The following is a 25,481-nucleotide window of genomic DNA, read 5'->3' as shown; positions in this document are numbered from 1 at the left end:
TATAATAAAGCTCTGAAGCCAAGATGAGGGGGGATTCACATTTAACAAGCCAGAGCAAGCTTTCAGAGTTGTTTAAATCAGAGTTAACCACGGAAACATTTCCTTTCAGATCTTTGAGTGAACTCTCTCAAGTCAAACACCTAAGGAAAATAAACTTTGCAAGATTAACTCAAACCAGTTGGTGATCTCAGGTTCATGTCAAATCACACAAAGGACACCTAAAGGTATTGCAGACTAGCAGCTTCCCACTCACCACAGACCCATTAACAGTAACCCCCCCTTGCTACAACATCCAGAAAAGAAACAGCTACTTCAGGTGCTACTGCTGGAGAAGGAACGGGGAGGAGTGCCCAGTGAGAAGGCAATGCCCTGCAAAAGTGGCACAGGTCACAGGGATAGGAATACATGACAGAGTTACAGCGATAAGAGTTAGGAGAAACAAGGTCAAGTGAAAGAAGACACAACCATTATTGCTGATAACTGCAAAGAGAACTTGGCTCTCCTGTTTCCATCTTGCTCAACATGCCACCAGACCCCTGCCTGATACAGACAGGAAGGAAGATCTTTCCTTCAAGACCTATGGGAGCCATATCTCCTCCTCTTCAATTACAGTAATCAGACACTGTTTATTAAAATAAGATGTTTTCATAGTATCGAAACTATATAAATGGGAAAAAACTCGTTTCAATACATATCTTTAAGCAGCACAGCCAGTACATCTTACCAACACTTACAGCTTGGAAGCATTTTCAACTGAAGCTGAGCTCTAAGGGAGTGAAATGGAAGGCCAGTCTAGACTCAAATACAGTCTCCAATGAGGAGGACATGGATGTCTAGGACAGAGGACATGAACAAGTCCAGCATACAACAATGCCTCTTTAGCAGATGCCAGAAATTGCATTGCTGTATTTAATACCACACCACAATTTTCTTCAATAATTTTACCCTCATTTGTTCTACTTGTTCAAGTGTTTTGCAGTTACAGCATCACATAAATAACACCATAGCCTACAGGGTACATGAAAGTACATCTCATTCTATGTACTTTGTCACTGTGCCTCAGCCACAAAAGCCATGATGACTACCCAGCTGTCACTGTGCACTGCACTAGGTACTATAAGCCAAATCTAGTTCAACACTCAACAAAGATCAGAGTTTATCCACCCATGCTGAATTTCACCTACTACTATTAACCATCCAGGCACCAGCAGATGCTGATTTTTCCCTTGTTCTGCTTTAAATTTTCACTACCTTTTAGCATAAATCCCCTCGTTATTCACTACTTTCGATCACTTATTTCTGAGAAATACCACAGGCCTGTTAAACTGCATTACTGTGAGTGTGCTGATCGCCAACTCTTAATTTGAATACATGAATAAATAATAAATAAATAAATCCTACTATTTTTTGTCAATTTGTACAAAAATCTTGTCTAGAACAGTCTAAGTAAGGACTCCAGTATGAGAAACGCTGTAAGCATTTTCATTAAGAGGCATGCAGACAGACTTTTTGACTTTCCCTTCAGTTTTTCTATACACACAGAGAACAATAACACGTATCATTAGCATACATATTAGTTACATATTTTATTAGCTTTGGATTTCATAATTCAATAATTCGTAATCGGATTTCAATACATTAATATGTATTATGAACATCTTTTCATTAAGATTCCCCAACAACGTGTTTGTTTCCAGCAGTGAGGCTTAAACAGTTCCACATCAGCTGGTGCTGACGCGCTCACGAAGTTTTGACCTCTTCCCAAAGCATTCACAAATCAAGCTATCACTCCTACCATGACGGCAGCGGGCTGCCTCACTCTGTAAATACACTCCTTAAACTCAGAATTCATTACAATACATGTAATACTATTTTTATTCAGACATAAGAAATAAACTTCAATGCAATTTTAAAGTGAAATTTAGTATTAAAATAGAATAAACTCTTATCAAGCAACCCCAGTGTGGCAAAACACATTATCACCAGGTTTAAGCGATATAAAGTCAAACACGTATGACCTACGCTATCAGGGCACAGTCACAGGATTATTTCTAATGTTTAATATTATTTAACTTCATAGACATTTCCTTTGGATGTATCTAATGGGAGTGTACGACAAAAAAAACACAACAGAAAAAGGAATAAGCCCAGATGAAGCACAACTACTGAGACAAATGTTGATTTTACTCTTTATCTATCAGACAACTAAGAAACCTAGTGAGAGTTATCAGCATACAAAAGTTGCATTCCTTGGACTGACTGGCAGTTACCCAATTTTAGAGTCTTTGCTACTTTTCCTTTTTTGGAGTGAGCACAGTAAGTCTGAAGAGCAAACAACTCTCACCATCCATATTTTAGTTCCCCGCATTGTAACCATTTTCCTGTTTATTTCTATAGTACTAGAGCTTCCTCCCATACTTTAAAGCAACAAATCTGACTCAGCTTTATCCTCATGGGTCCATCGTAATTTTTCATAACGTCCTACATTACAAAATGTACATAGTTGGTCTGTGCTGAATTGTCTATAGAGACAGTAGCATGAGAAGTTAGTTTCTATATCCTACCTGCATAACTTGCACAAAAAGTAGTAACTAAAATTCTAGCCAAAGAAAAAAAAAAAACCAAAAAAACATGTTTCTTTTAATTGCATCATCAGATCTTTGTATTGTTAAAGGGACCTGGAAAGGCTGCATAAGTTGGCAGTCTGGTGAACTTCAGTGCAGGCAGATGCCAAGTCCCACACCTGGGGAGGAACTGCTCCTGCTACCGGTACATGCTGAGCACTGACCAGCTATAAGGGCAGCCATTAGCACCCTGGGCTAATGGACACAGCATCGTCACCCGAACAGGAGAGGTGATCCCTGCCCACCACTCAGCTCTGGTGAAATCACACCTTCACTGCTGAACCCAGTTCCAGGGCCCTCCAGAGACAGCAAATCCAGAAAAAGGCCATACAGATGACTGTCATGAGAGGCTGAGAGAGACAGCCAGAGAAATGAAGGCTCATGAAGATCTTATCCATGCATGTGAAACAGAAGGGGATGAAAAAGAGAAAGACCAACAGTGGTATCTACTGAAATTAAAACACAAGATTTCATCTGAAGAGAAGAAAAATTAGTAATTAAACACTCTTTTAAGTGTGGTCAAATACTGGAACAGGTTGCCCGACACCCCCACAGAGACCCTGGGAATCTAACTGGGCATGACCCCGGGGCAGCCTGTTCCAGCTGACTGCTTGAGATGGGAGGCTAGACTATACAAGCTGCAGAGTTCATTTCCACCCTGAATGATCCCATGTCGTCTGTAACACAGGAACTTCCTTCTATTTTCAAGGCTACAGCCATGCTTTTGCTTTGCATGGAAGTAGTATTAGGAATGAGTTATCTTGTCAAAACATCCTTAACACCCCACCATAAGCAGGCAGACCCCATCACAGAACTTAGCTCCGCATGCCTGATGAAGAGAAAAGCCTTGGAGCCATCTTTGAGCTCTCTTTCTGATCTGTGAAATATCCTACTGCCAACTGTGAAATATCCTACTGCCAACTCCATTGGTAAGGAAAGACACAAAGCTTTCCATTCCTCTCATGTCCAGCATTAATTCCTCTCCACTTTATATATATATATATTTTTTTTTTCATACAGACCCTTATAACCTACTAGTTTCAGGCAAGATTATTCTTCGAAAGCCAACTTTCAGGCCAATAGGACTACATTTATCCATCTTTAATTAAGTACGTAAAAGATTATACAGTTTTAAGTTAATCGCATTTGTTTACGTTGCTGCCCAGAGAACACGGAACTGCAATTTAGTACTTCATCTTTAAAGTAGACAAGTGAATGTACACAGAGTTAAGACACTTCACTTAAGAATTTTCATTACACTGTTAGACTAGGCAAAGTATACAAACTGACATGAGCTTGAGTACAGGGCCCTTGATTCACAGCACCTTCTTGTTGCTGGCATCTACAATATTACAAAGCTCATTACTCCTGTGTATCCTGCAACACTCACAGAGCTTTCACTAATTTAAGTCCTTCACAAAGAAACTTTTTTCCCAATCAGTAAGGAGTTTAAATCATGGAAGGTTTAAAATCTCAGTAATAAGATCTTGAAACCTCAAGTTGATGGTATTGAAAGCACTAATAGTTATTGCCTTCATTAGAGCATTGCAAAGATTTTTTCCACATGTAGCTGCAAGTTTCACCTGTATCACAATTCTACATAGTTATATGCAAATATAGCTTAATTTGTAACTGCCTTTTTAGCACCCATATTCATACAGAAGAAATCCTTCAGCAAAAGACAACAGACAGGCAGACAGAAGCTGAATTGCTCATTCAAAAGCACGCAGTACTTTGGGGTCTTTGCATTTCAGACATATTTTGGGTTCTACACGTTTCAGAGGTTTTGTCGCCCCTGCCAACAAGAACCTCTAACACCATTACAGCGCTAATTTCACTACACTAGGAAATTAAAGTGTGGTTAATAAATATTAAATCCAAGCTTCAATTTAGTACGCTGGTATTTTACTACTTCAATAGATCGCCTTAATTAATTCCATTTAATCTGATATCTTTAAGAACAGCCATAAAACAAGAGAACGGTGTTTTCAGGGAAGATGAAGAATATATACACACATCAATATATCACCAGGAACACATTCCAGTCAGACTTATGCAGAAATAGGTGCAACATGAGTTTGGAAGCAGACAGAGGAGATGAGTAAAAGCAGTAAAAACTAACTGCTATTAAGTCCAATTATATTATTTTACTGTGTAACAAGAGAGATCTCTTGATAGTTGTAGCTGATTTCCCTTAAAGAAGTTCACTTGCATGAGCTGATTTGCCATGGTACACTCTCTCACAATCTACAAAGCTTCTGTACCATGCATGGTATGTTCTGCCATCCAAAAGATCCCTTACATGCAGAAGAGCTGTATAACTATCTGGAGGGCTATGCTGGTTTTCTGACATCTCAATGTGCAGGAAACAAAAAGAGATGGCATACATTAGGTTTATACGATTTATCAAGCTATATTTGAATTCACGCTAGGATTAAATAAAGCATAAGTACGGCTTCTTAAAACTGTCCTTTCCAATAAAATTACATTGAATGAGTTAATCACAAATACACTTAAAGTATATTGTACTTAAAGGTCTGACTGGCATTCACACCACCACAGATCCAACACTACACAGCAGCTCCAGCACTAAGCAATGGAAGTTCTTCTTCACAGGTCTGGAGCTCCCTGCAACCACACCAGCCACAGAAATACCTTGGGAGGGAAATGACCTCACATCCTTTTAAGTTATGCAAGTTAGCCTGTTTGCTGAAAATATACCGCAAACCCTGCTCCCACATCTCAAATGTTAAGTAACTTGGGGGGGAGCTAAATCTCACATGCAAATTACATCAGCAAAAGTTGAGATGTCTACAGTATTAGTTATCTTCAGAGGACACTCATCCACAGGCAGCACACAGGCCTAATGCTTCTGCTTGTACAGTCCATTTGAACACACACACAGTTACCAATTCAGAATAACAGAGTCAACAGTCTAAGACTCATTAGAAAGCAAAAGTAGGATGGATAAAAACACTGCAGACAGAAACACTGGTACACAACTGTCCTTCAATAAAACAGTAAACACAACTGACAAATCAGAGATGTGAAAAGATAAGCTGTGCCAATATCAGTCCAGAAGTCCAAAGGTAATAAACGACTTCAGCCAAGGGAAAGCAACTGTACAACACCACTATAAAGCAGTGACATTTATAGCAAAGGAAACATCCCCCTCTGCATCTGTTGCTTGGGAAACCACAGTTTGCCTCTCCAAGCTTTTTCCAGGCAGGTATCCATGAAGCCAGCTTTCAGAAGCTAACTTCAGCCAGCTGGACAGTGTGAGAGCTAGCAGGGTACCAACATGTCCATAAGAAGAAATGTAACAAGTGTAAGAGGTATTTAATATGCAAAACAACCTTAGCTCTTTTAGCTCAACATATTACAACATTTCTTTCCTAAAACTCTTTGAGAAGTCAAAACTGGTTTCCTATTAAGAGATGAAAAGTAGCCGTGCGTACCAAAATGAAGGTAATGAGAGAATTATGCTAAAAATACTTTCTAGAAACTGAAAGCTCAACCTGTGGAACTATATGGTGTCCTTTGGAGTCACGCACAACCCACAGACTGCATAAAAAGGTGGAAAGTTGAGCACAACTCCCTGAGAACATCAGCTTTGGAAAGCTGCTGCAGTTGTATGACCCCTGTCAGAGCTCTCGCTTCATTTCTGCAGTAAACATTCCATCACCCGTCAAGCAGATATCTGAAATATGCAACTGACCAAGGATAGAGCGCTACTTAAGAATTGGTGCATCGTTACACAGCTTTATAATGCAAACACTCGCAGAGCCCATGGGCTTTTTTTTCACCTATCAATTAGTAGAAAAACTCCAGCTTCAGTAAAAACAAAAGATTTATATATACAGAAAACTAATGTTGTTCCATATTCACTTTTTTCCATGATGTAAATAGTTACAAGACGGGTCTCAAAGTCGGCTTTTTTTTTTTTTTATTTTCAAATAATAAAGGTTTGATGAGATATACTTTATTATTATTATTCTCTCATTGTAAAATTATGGTTATAATTTATAATAATTATTTATTCTAATTTATTATTGATTATTTTACTTATTTTTAGGAGGAATTTTTTTACACAGAGGGTGGTGATGCACTGGAACAGGTTGCCCAAGGAGGCTGTGGATGCCCCATCCCTGGAGGCATCCAAGGCCAGGCTGGACATGGTTCTGGGCAGCCTGGTCTGGTGGTTGGCGACCCTGGACATAGCACTGGGGGCTGAAAGCAGATGATCATTGTCGTCCTTTTCAACCCAGGCCATTCTGTGATTCCATGATTTTAGACAGAGGCAAGTTAATTCTACTGCCAAGCACTGAGATTCTTCAAAATGGACAGGATTTTGTTACTGACAGCAACAATACAGCAAGCTTTACACATCTGGGGGGAATTCACACCGCTAATATTGAAAACAAAAGCACTTCTGAGAAAAACCTGCTTTGAGATTCTGGAATCCAGTACGTTAAAGATTTAGAACTGACCTACAAGTAGGATCTTATCCACTCCCTTTAAGAAACTAAAAAAGAAGTGGCAAAGACACTCACTTCATCAAAACCCCCCGGAACAAACAAATGGTAACATAGGCAACGCCACTAGTAATGCATCTTTAGAACACACTGGATACTTATGTGTATTTTCAAGTCACTAACAGTGACTGCTCTCAACAGGAAGGACGTTTGCATTCACCAATAAAGCCAGAAATCATAGCAAGCTCGAAGTAGGACTTCATCAATAGTTAAGACCAACCTCTTCCAGGCCACTTTTCACTCCGACCACATAGTAGTCATGACCAAAACCCTAAGTGCTTTGGAACGTGAATTAAAAAGAGAGGTAACCAACAAAAATTTAAAACCTACATGAAAACCTGGTTCTACATTCAAGTGCTGCAATTACAGACCACAACCAAAGCTGTCTACCACAGCTCAGGGTGGCTTTTGCAGTTTGGAGTTTCCTACATGATAATTAGTAGGGTGTTTACTACACGTAATACAGCAAGAACACATGCCGCTTCACCTGAAAGTTTCAAGTACACATTTTGAAAACTAGAGGAATATAGATATTGTATTAGGAAGTCATCAGTTGTACCCCCCACTTCTTTCTAATCTAGGAAGGGCCCTGATGTATTAGGCTTGCAAGCTTGTGTAGGGATTTGTAAATAAGTTTTTCTACATTTCTTTCAAACCTTGAGATTTATGCTTGGGAAAACTAAAGCCATTAGCTTCATATACTAAGAAAGAAAGCATGCCCCAAAATTTTCAGTACAGTTGCTCAAGCCAGAGAGACATTTCAGCACAGTTGCTCAACCAAGAGACAGACAGCAAAACATTGTAAAATACTGGTATCCAGCTGTTACTATGTTGGGTATTTACACTGAGTTTAAGTACTGCTATTGGAGGGAAATAAAGAATCCTAAGAAACTGATGAAAAACAGCTCTTCTAACATGTTTCTCCAGATGCACTGATATCACAGACTAGCGTACAACATCAACTCCTCTTTAGTTCTATGCCCTCCACGTATACAGAACACTTCAGAACTCGGGAAAAGCATTCTCCCTGCCAAGAGGATGCAATGGACTGATATATATCCTCCACGGGCATGATTTTCTTTTAGATTTAGCAAACAAATCTTAGCCCAAGAGGAGAGAGAGCCAGGACTGCCTGGACCACTGCCACTACCATGGAATCTTGTCAAAGTCTCTCCTGCCTGTCCTTACAAGGGAGCAAGGCTGAGCTTGGGCTGATTATGTTAATCTCAACAGGAGATGAGGACAAACCATACTTTAGTCACACCATATAAGACTGTCATGAAACAAATCAGGGCACTCCAACATTATGTTTTCTGCTCCTCCACCTCACAGACTATTTGGAATAGTTGTCATTTAGTTTATCTTTAAGCACAGAGCAAAACTGATGAAAGCATATTTTCTAAACAAGCAAGCAAGCAAACAAAACAACAGTTAACTGAATGGCTACATGTGAGTTGTGTCAAACTGCTAGATGATTTCTTTCCTAGACACTGTCTTATGAAAGCTCTTCTCCAGCAGTCAGTTCAGGAAAGGCAATGGAAAACACACTACTCACTTGACTACCCACATGAAAGGGTTCATTGCATTATGTACTGGCTATCAGCAGTAAAGCCACATCCAGCCAGTCCAGGTAACATCTGCTCCTTCTGATTAATGTAAAATCTGCTTTCATAGGATACCAAGCAAAGTAGGCTCCCAATTCCCTAAATACTAGAAAATACCAGCAAGTGATTATACCAGAACATCACTTACTGAGCACTATCCCTTTGAATTCAGAATTAACTTTCCCTCAGGCCTCCTCCACTTTTCCTGCCAGAAGTCCCTGCTGGACTGCAAAACCAACTTCTGAACAACTATATGAAAACACGCACACGTACACAGTCATTTTAGAAGCAGATGCTTGCTGTCAGCCATGGCCATTTTATAATTGGATGTAATTACCTAACCTCAGAATTCACAGACTTAAGTGGAAATTAAGAAAACAGTTAAATCTTCTGTGGTATTCAAACAAAATGCGCTGGCATGGAAATAACTGTCATTCAAAGTTAACTAGATCGTGAAATGTAGCTAAACAATTTGGTTTAGAAGAGAACAAGAATAACTACTTCAGCTTTAGGAAAGGTCTGGAAATGTGCACATATACGTTCTGTATACATCAGACATAAACACATCCCAAACAGCACTTATAAATACCCTCAAAAACTGATGTATAATTTTCATTCACATTTCACTCAAATGTTCAGAGCTTCCTCTCTTGCTCTTTCCAATTTGGACATAATGTAGACCAGGATGTGAACTGATCCTTTTTTTCCATACAATTTCATAGAATCATAGAATCAGTCAGATTGGGAAATACCTTAAAAATCATCAAACCCAACCACAACCTAACCATACTACCCTAACTCTAACAACCCTCCGCTAAATCACATCACTGAGCACCACATCCAAACAGTTTTTAAACACATCCAGGGATGGCGACTCAACCATCTCCCTGGGGAGCCTATTCCAGTGCTTCACAACCCTTTCAGTAACGAAGTTTTCCCTGATATCCAACCTAAACTTACCCTGGCACAACTTGAGGCCACTTCCCCAATCCTCTCTCTCTATTTCCGCTGCCATTTCCCCATCTCTCTCTCAACCTACAAAACTATAACAGGACAAACCTCAACTGTCAAAGTTAATCTTGCTTCACTGAAAAACCTCCTAATCTGGCCATATCCTGGAAGATAACAGTCCAGTTTATAAAAACTGTTTTTAAATAAATCTGCAATAAAAATGCAGGTTCAAAAATGACTATGTCACTTATGATACCCCAGACTATAACTCATTTGAACATATTGCTGTTAAGGAAATAAGAGGATGCCAGAAAATTAACATCAAGATTCAAACCAAACCCATCTATGAATTAGGTCACTTCTGAAAACCAAAAGAAAACTTCATTGTTGTCCAGAAGACAAGAGGAAGAGATCACAAAAAGAGCTGAGTGGAACAGTTTCAAATTCTCACATGCTGTTTCTTTACATAAAGGTTAACCTTAACAACTGAAAACAGTCTTCTGAAAATCCCACAGTCTGACTCACTCTGGTTCCAGACAATATGTGTATATGTGTATTGTCATGCAATAATGTATCAGAGATGTGATTTTTAATAGCCAAAATGCCAAAGACACCAGCAAGGCTGACAGCAGTCATTCCAGTACTAGCCAGAATGTTATGCACTTTCCAATGAGTGTGTTTTGTTGCTAACCATAATACTGCTCCCTGAAATATAAATATGTATATATCAGCTATATATAAACGGTACATTTTAAAAAGCATTCATCTGAATACTACAGCAACCACACGTAGCACAAGGGCAGCAGCAGTATTAGGCACTGATTTACAATAGGGACTCAAGAAGCTGTTGCAGCAAAACTGCCTTGATGGCCACCAACCTCAGGATTGTAGCTGCCGATCCTTAACACCCATCTGATAGTAAAAATGTAATTCTAAAACGAACCTCTGGCATCTTCAAGAATAAAGATTTGCTGGGAAAAATTCAACTAGAAACTAATCTGGTATTGATACGTGTATTTAAGTTATGATCCTAAGTCTTTACATTAGTACCATGCTTAGAAAAAGAGGATTACGACCCACTTACTGAAAACTCTGCTCTGTGGTAACTCTATATTTGGAAAGTCATATAATGGTTGAGCAATTTCACACCTAAAGTCATCTATCAGTTGGAAGAAAGTTATCATGAGATAAACTAATGAATATGTAAGAACAATCCTACTTGCTTCTCACCAGCTACTTACTCCTGCCTGGGAGAGGTCTTAATCCAACTGCAAAATCTGAACTTGCTGGATGAAGTCTTAGGAATGTCTTCCCAGACAATCCTCACTGAGATATACTGAATGCAACAAAGAAAACAGTTTACTCTCCATGACCTTTCCACTGCATTTTCTTTGTGAATTCAGAGAATTTCAATTTCAAGTTGCCAGTTAGATATTTTCTAAATGTTTTGCATCATAATATCTGCAGCAGTTCATCTTTTTGTTCATTCAGGAACTAGATTTGAAGTGTAAGCATTCTGTGATTTAGTTTCCTCCATCTGTTCATGCCACCACATTTACCAACTGTTTCCTTCAGTTTTGGTGAGGTTTTTTTTTCTTGTTCAGTTTGTTTGTTTGGGGCGGGGGGGCAGGTTAGGGAGCTCTTTGGGGTTTGCTTTGATTGTTTGGGGTTTTTTCCACATTGACCCGATCTGATGTGTAAGATAAATGATATGAAAATTGTGTTGATTAGCATACAACATCCTGTACTCTGCTGTCCCCTCAAACAATGGTGCACACGGTAACCATTGAAAACAGACTGTCGCCCCGATATTCAAGAACGTTTTTCCTAGCTTTGGTCACAAAGCGTCGTGAGAAAGGGAAGAGCAAACAGTGAAACACAGTATGCATGTTTTCTCTGCAGCTTGAGATCACGGTGCATTTGATGCCTCTTTAAATCAACTACACACTGGCAGAAGGAATTACTTGCATCGAGTTTGCTATTTTGTGAATGGCATCACAGTCTATAGAAGAAGCTATGACAGGAATGTTTCTAACAACATCTCAAATAGGAAATTCCAATTTCACAGCATTGGGAACTAAGGCTCCTACTAAGCTTTCTGAAGATTCAATTGAATTTGCAGGGTTTTTTTAATTATTATTTTAAAAGAAAATGCATGACCTTCCATCACATCAATACAGAAAAGCTAATCAAGAACATACCAAACATTTTTCCTTTTAGTCAACTTGCATTTAAACATCCCCAGTGATTAATGAAGCTCTCCACAGAAAGACCTTCCTGGAAACCTGTGAAATAGACTTTAAGAAGTAAAGAAGTCAAGCAGTAGCTGCACATGACCTCATTAAGGTAGGAAAAAACTAAGCACTCAAAATATGATGCTAAGTATGCTTTCGGAAAAAGAATGATCTTAATTAATGACAACCTTTGTTACAGCCCAACTATTCAGGCAAACAAAACATTTCACTGACCCCTACCCCTCTGGAAACCATACCAAACAGGTACAGCCTCCCATCGTTCTACGGAGCATTATCAACTGAGCGACTGTTTATCAGTTTAACTGCAGATGAAAATACATACAATTTCATGTAAACAGTTTGATACGCACCACCCAACTCAGACGGGTTGTGCCGAGCTTTTTCCATAGAAAGCATCACGTCTCTTGAAACTCATGCGTAGTGTCTCCAATTTCCATTCCCAGAAAATACAATGAATTCCTACCATAACCTACGCAAAGTTTGAGACCAATGTCCACCAGGTTAAGAACATGACAGTTTCTATGCTACCACAGACCTTATGGCACCATAAGCATTTATTTTTATAACAATGCAAAGCAATTTTAAGCTCACATACAACACAGATAAGTAGACAAAAATACTACTTTTCTTTATTAAGGCAATGGCTGGCAGTCACAATCACATTCAAATTAATTAGCTATCCCAATTTTTCTGGGCTAACTGAAGAAAACAACTCGAACACAAAATACTTCATCTGAAAGCAACAACTTCAGGTCAGTTAAAACATCACCACTGAAATGGTGAAGTTTAATACAGCATCTTCATTAGTATGTTATAAACTGATTCACACCCTCCTTCTGATTTAAAGATTTAAGACCTTGGATTAAAGACTCCAGATTTATGGTCTTTGATATGGGCACCTGAGACCTGATGTCTGTTTTTCAAGCATACACCATGGTGCTACCAGTGTAATTTCCCTGCCTCTTCTAAGAATACAACCAGTACTTGCCTCTGCACCATCAAACCCACAGCTGGGAAAAATTAGTACTTCCTTATTTTAGAAGCAGGACATAGAAACGAAAACAGTGCCTCAGTTAAAGCCTAAGGAAACCGGAAAACCCTGACTTAAGTCACCAAAGGCCAATCAAATGACTCCAGCCTCAAACTCATCTCTAATTACCTTCCTAATTTCTCTGCCTTATGTTCAAACCTTGTATTCATATCTGTATCTTACAGATGAGGCTTCCTTATAAACAAAGGGTATTTTTTTTGTTCTTACCCCTTACCATAATCATTTGTTAGTGAAAATCTGATTATTCCCAGCTGTAGAACACAAGGTGAAAGCACAAAGGCAAAAGCAAAGTCAGATACAGCAGTGATGCTCTCCATTGGTTGATACTTCATTTGCGAAGTAGGAGAAGAAAAAAAAAGAAAGGAACATATGGCACACCAGCTTTGATTTCAACTTTCATCTTATTAGGCTTGGCATTTGATTGCTACTCAAAGTAGCGAAGTGGAATGACTGACTTTGCACAATCTCAAAGTCAAATGAACAGGCAGTAATTTTTTCAAAACTAGTAAGAATGAGGAAATGTATGGTCAGCAAATACACCTGCTGCCAGAGCAGAATTATGTTAACCTGGAAGCCTAAGAATTGTCAGTAACGTCAATTCTGCCTAAATGATTTTGTCACCTACCCAATTATTTTCCCTTCCTCTTATCAAAACATGAGTTCTAGTTGAAGAACTAGAATATAATTCACCTCCCTTCTACATTAAGAAACCCCGGAATTCTAGAAGCAATGTTCTGTAGAGCATACAGGCATCTTGCTCAACTTAAGCAGAAGTTCTTTTGGCTTATACATATTGCCAGTTTTTCTCTAGAAGAAGAAATGAGGGCTAGCAAAGAAAATAGCTCATTTCTATAGCTCCAGGATGGAAAGACTGTACTTCATTAAACCTGAAAGTGATTTACTAATCATGATGCAATTCCAAGGCAAGTAAGACCTACAGGAGCTTGAGCTAAAGCTCACAATTCAGTTAGACAAAGTTGCAAGTCACTTGTAAAACCACAGTGTCCATTTAACATGGTTATGAAAAAAATATATGTTGATTTCAACTCCTTTGAGAAAACAGTTAAATATATGAAGACATCAGAGGAGTTCTGAAAGGAGTCCTTCAGAAACTGCCAGTCAGATCTCCCTTCCCCTCCCCCATTCTTCTAAACTCATCACTTCATAGACAAAGTTTTAAGTTACATATAAGATTTAACTCTCCTTATTTTAACAGCTTGTTCTAACACACCCCTCTCTCAGATACACTGCTTTCTCTCAGAAAATACAAGTAATGCAACACAACTGGCAGGCAGGTTTTCTTGTGTGATTTAATCTCAGCAAAACAAGACATAGTTCATCTCTTTTGGTGCAAGACAGCCTGAACTGAAGGAAAAACCTTCAGCTGTCTACTCTGCTCAACTTTTCAATTGAAGAGTCAAGTTCTCCTTCCCAGGGGAAGTGCGATCAGATATCTAGTGGCAAAAAAATACTTCCCAACCTGCAAATGCAAAGTTCTAATTAATCTTTTCACTTATTCCTGTTACCCATCTGTCAAACTGCAAGGAAAAAGAATATATTAAAAAATTCCTCTTCTCCCTGGAATTCCTGGTTCTCTTCTTTCCCACAAACTTAACAGGAACTTTTATTTTTATGAAGGTGAACTTAGTAGGTCTGACACCCCTCCTTGCCATGTGATTAAGAAAGAGGTTGCCATGCCCAAATGGAAAGGTGAAGTCAAGAACAACACAGCCATCCAGAGTCTTCCCTGACAGTAACAGTTCAACTGCACTGCATTGGAAAGCAGAAATGTCCACAGGAGTCAACTGCAGTCACAGTCCCAGAACCGCAGCAGTACAACTCCAGCACTGTAACACTCTCCACTTGTTTTCTTTTATTCCGACATCTCAATTTGTAATCTCTGATTATATCTCAAGCACAAACTACTGACTTTTATTTATGTTTTTTTTTTAAATATTGCATTAAGAAAGATAAAAAGCTTTATTTTGAAAACCTGAAGACATTTAAGACATTTTGGTTTTACAAGCAAAAAAGCATGACCCTGAACTGTTTGGAGATGCTATGTTCAGAACTCATACTAACAGCTTGTGGAGTATGAGCAAGGCTGAAAATAGACAAGAGCCTTTTAGTCAAAGACAAAAGCTCTTCCAGGAAGCATATTAATCCGTTCTCTTCATGAGAAAGCCTCAATTCTTAATGATATCTCCAGCTCCAAATTCAGTGTACTTTACGGGCGAGGGAGCAATAAAACAAAACACAACACACATGCCCCATATCAACAGCTAAGCTTTCACTGCACAGCTCTTAATGGGCAATTTTTACTGCTATCTACTAGTGTTAGCAACCAGAGTCCCAGCTTTCAAAAGTTGTTACGACTGTTGCCAACATTAGCAAAGGAAAAGTTTCAGGCTCTAATAAGTTTGTAATTTGACTGGCACAGTTTTCAGCATCGTATGTCTACAAACTGTTTAGAGGATGGTCTATTCTGAAACAGAGGCTCAGAGGAGATTTTGTCGCTCTTTACATCTGAAAGGCAACAAGTGATAGAACAGAAGGGAACAGCCTTGTACCCTTGTCTTTGCAAAGGGAGGGTGAATTCCCTCAGCTTAACACTGAAAGGATCAGTTGTGCATCTACAACTCAGATGAAACAACCTTCTAAGAACTGGCATAACAAAACATCAGTATAGTCAGATTTCATAACAAATAAAGGCTAGTGAAGAAATTTCATACATTTCCAGTTCTAGCACCAATGGCAGCATCCAACATAAAGATAAATATACAAGGTGCTAGTATTACTTCATTTTCAACAATATCTCAACATCCTACCTTGTGTTCTATGCACCCTGGTATCTGTGATAAAGGCATGGGGCAAGCATAACCAGCACAAACTCTTTATGCTACTTTCCAGCCCTTTCCTACCTGAAGAATCTTCCCCATCTACTCTTACTCTTCCATCCCCTGGCTGGAGAGGTTTCTGCCCCCTCATAAGACAAATGTGTTCAAAATATCAAGAGTAGAATAAGCATGCTGGGCTCTGTCACCTACACTGCAGAAGATAACACTTGTTGCACTGACAGGTCGCAATAGTCACAGCATCACAGAATGGCTTGGATTGGAAGGGACCTCAAGGATCATCAAGCTCCAACCTCCATATCCAATACTAGACCAGGCTGCCCAGGGCCCCATCCAACCTAGCCTTGATCACCTTCAGGGACGGGGCATTCACAGCCTCTCTGGGCAGCCTCCCTCCCCTCTGCATATCCCCCTAAGGCAGGCTCCTGTCCCACCAGTACTGAAGCCCTTCTTAACCTCCCTCACTGATTGCCAGAAAGAGAGTGATTTACGTACTGAGACACTGGAAGCACAGAACTCCACAGTAGCATATTCATGAACAACCAGAGGGGCACTACTAGAGTATAAGTTTTTTATCAGAATGTCCAAATCTAACTCTACACGTAGTGCGGCCACCTCCAACCCCACACCATCATGGCAGCAGCTCTTCCCACTGAGCAGCCCAAGCCTCAGCAGCACCCAAACCTGAGTACACTGTCAGCCCCATCCAAACTGAATAAAACCAGGGGGTGCAGCGCAGTGCCAGCCCAAGTCACAGCCAGTGAGGTTATGTACTTTCATACAATGGCTAAACATAGACCTGTGAATAGCAAATAAAATGCCACCTTGCTTTCCATTTTGATTAAGGAATTTGAGAATAGGTTTTAAGACTGCCAAAAAAACCCACTGTTTTTTTGGTTTATTTATGGCCCCATATGCAGTCAACATAAATATATTACTTACACATTTTCAAATGGAATGTGTAGAGTCACAACCAAACATGAGACCAACTCTCTCTACCAGACATCTATAAGCCCTCTCTTACCAGAGAGAAATATCCCCCACTTCACAGCCATACCTCATTCATGTCATTGCTTTTTGGCAATAATTTTTAACAGCTGTTTTTAAAGATGAAGCACATGAACAGTAAAAAATTATCAGAAATCTCTGACAAGCACCTTGAGAGCTCACTGCAAATGGCAGCCACTGCCATCAAACCAGAGCAATGTGTAAGGTTCACAAAAACAAGGATGCACATCCCACTAGTTTTACAGTAACACCTCATATTTTATGATGGTGGTAGTATGGCAGTAAAGGTGCCTTCCCACCCATATCCTGTTATACGTTGTTATAATGTGACAGATGGCAGCAGAGGGGCAGTCTGACAGAATGGCATCTGACATGGAAGCGTGTATGAAGCAAAGGTGTGTCACTGAATTCCTCCATGCAGATAAAAACAGCACTCATTGACACTTGCTGAATGTCTGTAGAGACCAACCAATGGATGTGAACAGTGAGGCAGTGGGCAGTGCATTTTAGCAGCAGCAACTGTGGTCCACCAACACTGGTGCAGACTGTTACAAACATGGCACGCAAGCTCTTGCTCACCACTGGTGTAAACTTAGAGCTAACAGTAGTGACTGTGTTGAAAAAGAATGTTTTGAAGCTGAGAACGTTGTCTTCTGTAGCTGAGAACAGTGCTATTGTGCTCTTTTTATTGGTTGCTGCCTCCATGGAAATAATTAGGAGGCACTACTTTTGGAGCAACCCTTGTATATGTAGTCCAAGATAACCCTTTACTTAGTGCAGACCAAGCTAGCCAAAAGGTTTGGGCACCCATCTATCAGAGCAAGTCATCAATTTTCCTCTTCCCTCTCCAATAGGAAAATTCTACATCTAATCTATCTCATCTACCATCGCAAATTAAACTCAATGAGCTTAGCAGCCGTCCTGGTTTCAGCCCAAGCACACCAATGTCTAGTTGTTGCTGTGAGATGGAGGCACACCCAGGGCCAGGCCACTCCGCAGGGCAGAGCCACCACCTTCACAGCATAACAGCAGGGGTGTGGCAGAGCCAGCACAGGTGCCAGAATAAGGCCAGTGTCATTCCATACCACGCGACACCACGCAGAACTCTAAAGGCGTGGGCAGGTGACCGGGCCAGCTGCTGCTTGCCAGGAGGGCTGTGCAGCATCAGTCAGCAGGTGGCAAGTAATCACACTGCAGCTATATATACTGGTATCAATGCTTTCCTGTTTCCATTTTATCTTGTGTCTTAGTAAATAGTTTTTATCTCAAGCCACTAGCTCTTGTTTCCAGTTCTCTCCCCCATCCTGCCCAGCAGCAGCAAGCTCACAGCTGTGTGGTGCTGAGCTGCAGACAGCTTAACAGCAACTTTCACCTCAGGAACTTAGCTGCCCTTCAGAATAAAACCTCCAAATCTACAACTGATTACATGCAGGAAGTTTCTTCTGCTTCTCTATGGCAGATCATTTCCAAAAGGTAAAGGTTCAGACTGCAAAGGCTTACTGACCATATTAACAAGGCTAAAACACTCAGAACTATGCATCAATTCCAATGAACGATGACTTTGTCTCAGTGAATTTTATTCTCCACCACAGGGCATCAACTGAGTAGTGATATTGCTGAGAAACAGCAAACTGCAGGTTTCCTATCTGAAGTCCCCAGCTGAAAAGCAAAGCTGCTAACCTTTCCTTCTTTGGATAGTACAGAGTGGATGTGAGGAACTTAAGAGTTGTGGAGCCAGGCCTTTCTTCTGCCATTATTTATTTGCTAAAGAAACCCAGCCTCTGGAGAAACAGTATTTTCACAGCATCCAGTGACTACACAGGAAAACAGCCATTTGTTACAGTGTATGCGTGGATATCTAACATCAATAGACATGATCAGGAAGTATTCCAGCTCCCCTGAATACACTTGTGCCTTGTCTTTCAACTCATCTATGTATACAATACTATGTAGCACTATCTGAACAGCACGCAGCTTTTAGGGGGAAAAGAGAAAGACCAAAGTATTAGAATCCAAGGACTTGACTAGTTTTTAGTTAATATTACAGTTCATTAATTTTGGAAGGAAAAAAAAACAACCCACCACCCATTCCACTTGTGCTTCCAGACCACTCATAAGTTCTGTAGAGCAGACATATAACCTAGAAAGACTTTATTTCTCCAGAGTCTCTCCTACAGAGGTTTCCAGACATCAAACCTTTACATTATCTCAGCCCACATAAACGAAAAAAGAGAACTCCATGGTTGCTTCTTTTACACAGGGCTTCCCGTTTCTCCAGACTAAGAAATGTAAGAGGCAAAACTGAAACACAGAAATCAACAGCTGGATTTAAGTTAGAGCCTGTAATAAAGAGATTTTAAGTACTGTCCCCATGACATTGCATTGTATAAATATTTACAGGGAGTGGCAATCTTTCAGTAAGCTAAAAACAATGAGTTACATGATTTTGAGTATCAGAATAGACTTTGACCTGTGTTTTAATGAGAACGTGGTACTGATCCTGCAGCAACATAGGAGGAGAACTGGACTGAGCAATTGCTGCGAGTCCACATCATCTCTGGACTCTCATAACTAAAGACAGACCTCAACATGATGCCACAACACAGGTGAGGCTGTTTGGATATCCATCCACACCAAAAACCTCACAAAAATAAAACGAAACAACCAACCTGACTGAAGACACACTATAAGAGAACAAATGGCCTCAGCACAGCAAGACACCAAGATCTCCACGCTACTTCTCCTTTTCACAAAGATCACGTTTCAGCTCTTGTTCAACCCCTGTTTATCAGGGTGTATGTTTCAGCAGACTATCAAGGAAGATAGGACTATTTGTACTTGTTTTATACCAACTATAACTGGGTGTTGCCTGGATAGTGTTTACAGTTGTACCAATACTGTCTCATCAGCCTTCTGGCTTCATTTCCACTTGAATGACTGAACAAATTAAGGCAGAGGCAGAATAGTTTTCAACCATTTTCTCATTTTATTCTCAAAGAAGGAAGTTCAGCTTCCCACTGTCTCCACTGACAACCGCAATTTCTTGATGACAAAGGAGTTTTGATAAACAGCATCAAGTTCAGTAGAAATAGGTTTGTTTGTTTTTTAAATACATGTTTTGGAACCTCTCAAATTCAGGAGAAGCATCCCGCATTGAGATCAACATCTCAGTGTTCCTCAGTGGGAGTCCTAAAAACAACCACTTTATTTTCAGATAGTGTTGAAGTACATCCCAGGGAATGCGCTAACAGCAACTATGAGGCTACCAACATCATCTGGTCGTAGAGCTTCTAAATATTTATGACATTCTCAGTGAGTGGCTCCCAAGCATATCATCTTCCTCAAAGAAGTCAAAGACTTCCAGCCCTGCAGGTTGATTTTCAGTTTGTCCAATGAACAAATTCCACGCGTTTCCATCTTTCTTTCCACCACCTCCGAGAAATGAAAATACTCCACGGTTGCCAGGGAAAGAATTTTGTTTACAAATGTTATTACTCCAGAAGAGCACTCATCAGCTATTAAAAGTTTAGGGGTGTTTCTTCAGTCCCATTCCTCTTGCTGAAACATCTCAACATCATCTTTCCATTATCGTTCTTGATTAAGACTTTTAATAGGAAAAATCTACATGCCCACAGTCTCTATAGCTTTACAAGCAGAGAAACTGGCAAAGTTCATGATTCTTGTATAAAATGTACCATACACTGTGAATAAAAGGCTAACATTCTGACAGTCCCACTGGTTTTACTGATGGTAAAAAGACCCCTAAGAGATGCAACCTGAAACACAAATCCACCATGTAACTGTTCTTCCAAAGCCAACTTCCAGTTGCACCCTACCTTTAGAAAGGTAAAAATATATTTATCATTGATTTCACATCAACCTATATGCCATAATTCATAGAGGTAAGAAGGCAGTATTAACCCACAATCACAGTTTTAGATAGAAAGCTTGGACATCTTGCAGACCCAGAATTTTACATCAGGCAGAAGTCTCATTTTAGATCCTACTAAACAATGAAACCATTTTGGAGATGATGAACTGAAAGTGTCCAAATCCTGCTTCTTCTGTGCAGAAGCTTCATCAGCAACCGCTGATAGACAAGATATTTTTAAGACTGAGATCATCTCAAGTCTTACTCACCTACTCATGTAGCTGACTGAATATCGGAGTTACTCAAGCATTCACATAAAACGTGAGAAAGACTCTTTGGGGGTTATTAACGGAGCACAAACAGCCCCAAAGAGCATTTTCATGAGCATTTACTTTTCAACTCGAGCACGGGCAGCCTCAGGTCAACAAGCCCTTCATCCATACACAAATTATAGCTCTGCCTTCTCTGCTCTTTAAAAAACTGGAAGCATGTGAACTCCAAGGGTTTAATTGGGAACACGGAGATGAAAGAAACCTGGTTTTATTCCAAAGTTGTTGGAAAACCACACTCAGTGAATACTACATTTTACTGCTTAATAACATCAATGAAATAATGAGCTCAAGATAAAGAATAGTTACTTACGCCGCCCTTAACTCTATTTATCACGGCCACGATGCTCCCAGTACCTGATTATCACACACCTGTGTGTGACAACTTCACAACCTTACTAGACCTTTTCAAGACTAAAACTCCTAGGGCCCGATTCTGAGAAAAGCCCTACATGATGCTGTAGTCCGTACCTGACACAGAATGCAGGTTCTGGCCTCCTCAAGGCTCTCTGTGAAAGACCCTGTCTATACCTTCCCAGCCCAGTACTAAATCAAATATATGGGAACCGCAAAGATGCAAATTGAGTTGTTTTCTCTTACTCCCTTCTCCCTCCTATGCCTCAGCTTTCTGAATTTCCTTCCTGTGTCATGTAAATTGAAGTTACATAGTCCCAGGTGTGCCTTCTCTGACAGCTCTGTTGTCACAGCTCTTCTCCCACACCTTCCTGAACCCAGAACACACTTTCCTTTGTAACAGGCCTTCCTCCACCTCTTCCTCCAGTCGCATTATTGTTCTCGTACCAGTACACATATAAATTTAGGATACTTCCAGCACACAGAAACTACCTTGGGACATTCACACAGACACAAAAAAAATAAATAAATAAAAATGACAAAAGTGCTGTTCAGGTTACTCCATATCTACCTCTTACTGTATAAGAACTACAGGCTGATCAGGGACTAAGAAGGGCTTCTTCAACCTAAAGAAACTCCAGCATTTTTAAGCCTACACATCTCGAATACCGGAAGCTGAATTTAAAGCATCTGTGCTATAGATGATTAAGAGTTTGCTAACACTGTTGATGAGAAAATGTGACAACACTAAATGATGCCAACTTAGGTATTTTCGCAAAAGAAATCAAGGTTTTTAAGATTTAACAGACAAACAAAAGATAAACTTTTTTTTGTATCAAGTCTGATCCTAAGGACAATATTTTTATTCACACACCAGGTCTAGAGAGCTGGTACACATTTCTCTAGCCTAAAGAAAAGGGCTCACCTCACAGAAGTACCTCAGGTGCAGACCTAATACAACTACGCTTTTCTTCCTTTAAAAAATAACCATATAGATTATGAGTTTAAATATAAGCCTAGAGCTAAGAGCAATGCTTGCAGTGTGAATCATGCTAAGGAGAGATGGAAGGTGTTTTGGCTCTTTAGGAAAGGGTTACACGCTTCAATTCTGCAGGAAAAAAGCCTTAGAACTGATGAAAGCTTTAAAACAATACAGCAACCAAACCCAAAGTTAATCTACCACATGACTTCTGAAGAAGCACTTTTTAAAACTGGTGTTATTGTAAGATATTACCTGTAACGGGAGGCTAACAATAGTAGTTCTGATGACTATAACATATGAAAACTGCTTTTAAAAGAATACTCAAACGTATGCCAAAAACCTCAGAAAACTGATAGAAAAAACTAACTATAAAGGTCATTCTTAAGACATCAGAGGCAAACATATGTTCCAAAATCTAACAGAAGCTTGATAGGAAACATCCCAACAAGTTCATTCCCAACCTGAGACTACAGTTCAGCTCCAAATAGCGATTAGCATAACTAAAAAGGAAGTAAATCCTTAAACTGAGATCAAGGAGCACAGTTAAAAACTGTACCAACTGCACCTTTGCTATCTGCAGCCTCTTTAGTACTGCTGTGGGAAAGCCTCTATAGCAGGGCCCATGCACACACTAGCAGACTGACTCACAGTCACTGTCCAACCCCAGACATGATTCTGTACCCCTGACTTCTATCAGTACATGCTGGGTGTAAAAACATATGATCTGACAGTGCTGGCTTAAGCCATCACAATGGAGTAAGCATATCCTATGTACCATCTCTTTTCTCATCAGCTGTGGTTCAGAGATTAAAGATACGTAAACTAGAACCAAAGCAGCAAGTTGCCTGGAAGATGCAGTGATGTTGTGGCAACAACATCCACAAGGTCCTGCTTGGGTCCAGGGAGGTAGGTCTGACCTGTCAGCACCTCAGCATCACCAATCAGCTGAACAGAGAGCATGCTGCCATGAACCTGTGCACAGTCATTCACCAGGTTTTTATCTCCCCACTGCTTTATGCTCAAGCAAGCTACATGCTAAAACCCACGCTAAAAAGGATGAAGAATGGCTATTAAGAACTATCCCCTCCTCCAATCCCCTCCCCTAAACGTCAGAGTTCACACTAGGAACAAACCCCACTGACACGTTCCCTTTGAGACAGGAGAAGGGGGACATGGGGACCCACCTACACACTTCCGAACTTTTATCACTTCCTACAGAGAAATTCACTAAGTTGGCATGAAAGGAAAACCCGCACTACTTGAGGATATCTTTGCACATATCCAAGAATCCATCCACATCCCAAACTGGTTGGATTTCACACATGTTTTGATACTTGATACTTTTTATAGCCAGAACTGAAGCATCACCCACTTCTGTGCAAGCAACTGTCAAACAGCATAGAGTTTATGTCAGGAAGTGTTATGCTTGCTTGCTCATGACAACACTGAAAGCACTAGGGAGCCACTGAGCCATCAGGTGTGGGAAACAGGGAAACAACTAGCAGGCAGCTGTGAACCTCAGACCTAGCACAGCACAGTGTGCACTTAGCCCCCCTGCATTGAGTACTGCCCCACCTTCAAGGGCACCTTAATCCTTCAGCATTAAGAGAACCATAGAAACACAGAATCACTTTTTTGGAAGGGACCACCCAGTCCCACCCTGTGCCTTGGGCAGGGCTGCCCCCCAGCAGCTCAGCTGCCCAGGGCCCCATCCAACCTGGCCTTGAGCGCCTCCAGGAATGGGGCACCACAGCTTCTATGGGCAGCTGTGCCAGCGCCTCACTCGAAGAGGACCTCGCTGAGTGGTCAGTGGATCGCACCGAGGCTTTCTGCCTGCATACAAGATGGGCACAGGGCCACAAATGAGGCGGGCAGACGCGATGCAGTGCCACCGGGCAGGGAAATAGGGGAGAAGGCCCCAGGGCACATCGTCACCCCTCACTTACCAGCAAACAGTCCACGTTCACTTCGGATTTGGGATCCTTTAAAGTCCCGTCGATTTTTTCAAACCGAGACTCGAAACTCTCTCCGGTCGACATGTTTCCGACGATTAAAAAAGCTTCCCTTATTCCAGATCAAACGTTAAAAACAACGAAAAAGGAAAACATATAAAAAAAAATTTAAAAAGAAAAAAAAAGCCAACGACAACAGGAACCAGCACGCACAAAAGAGAAACCGCAGAGCCTACGCGGGGCTGAGGAGCGCTTCCTGCGCAGTCCTTTCAATCACGGCGGTCTCCGGGCGAGTCCCCGCGCCGCGCCGAGGGAGGATTGGGCCGCGGGCGCTCCCGCCGCTCACAGCCCCGCCGAGGCTCTCCGCGCCCTCCCGCCTCCGCGCGGGCCCCCGTGCCGCAGCGGCCTCATTCCCGCGGCCGGGCAGCCGCGCTGGCAGCAGCGTAGCGGTTCCTCCTTCTCGTTCTGCAGCAGCGGCCGGGTCCGGGAAGCCCGAAGAAGCAGCGACAAGACGGAGGGGAGGAAGGTGGGGGGGAGGTCAGAGTGGCTCAGCGCGAAGCAAAACGACCCACAAGGCAGGACAGCCCTCCCGGCGCCGCGCCTCAGCGCCTCAGGCTCGCTCCGTCCACGGGCGCAGGTAGCGCGGAGCTCGCTGCCCCTCTCCTGGGCCGTGCCAGCAGCTCCCCGCGGGAGCGCTTCAGAGAGGCGATAACGGCATCTTCCTTCCTCTTCTTCCTCACTGCTCGCCGCTGCTCCTCAACCTCCCGCAGTCCGGGCCGCCCCGGGACCGAGCGGCGTGAGAGGCAGGAAGGAAGGAGGTGGCTTAAGGGGAGGGCAGAGCGCGAGGTCCGGCTGCGAGACGAGCCGCGATCGGCACCAACATGTCCGCCTTTCCTGTTTGAACAGGGAGGGAGGGGGTGCGCCTGCCAGGGACGCGCAGCGCGCACGCGCGGGAGGAAGGAGGCGGAAGGTATGCGCGCGCGAGGCGGGGGCGGCCTTCCTTCTCCGCCGCCCAACGGTCGGTGGGGGCGCGCGCGCGCCGTGCCCGCGGGGCCCGGGAAGGAGGTGGGCGGGGCGCGTGTGGAACGGCGGTTAGGGGCGGTTGGGAAC

At 41.5% G+C, this 25,481-nt stretch overlaps 1 protein-coding gene across 6 annotated transcripts in view; it reads right to left on the bottom strand.

The window, feature by feature from the left end:
• ROCK1 (Rho associated coiled-coil containing protein kinase 1) overlaps window positions 1-25,259 on the bottom strand; it is a 73,331-nt gene extending 48,072 nt beyond the window's left edge. For all 6 annotated transcript variants that reach the window (XR_011902835.1, XR_011902836.1, XM_072329125.1 and 3 more), the window contains exon 1: window positions 24,366-25,259. Coding sequence is in view for 4 of the 6 variants with exons in the window: in XM_072329125.1 (XP_072185226.1) it covers window positions 24,366-24,458 (93 nt within the window). In the remaining 2 variants the exon portion in view is untranslated. The remainder of the gene's footprint in view (window positions 1-24,365) is intronic.
• Window positions 25,260-25,481: the final 222 nt, after the last annotated feature.

This window comes from Excalfactoria chinensis, chromosome 2 (assembly GCF_039878825.1).
Source record: "Excalfactoria chinensis isolate bCotChi1 chromosome 2, bCotChi1.hap2, whole genome shotgun sequence".
Lineage (NCBI taxonomy): Eukaryota > Metazoa > Chordata > Aves > Galliformes > Phasianidae > Excalfactoria > Excalfactoria chinensis.
Note: the sequence above shows the minus strand (reverse complement) of the source record. Positions and strands in the feature narration are given on the sequence as shown.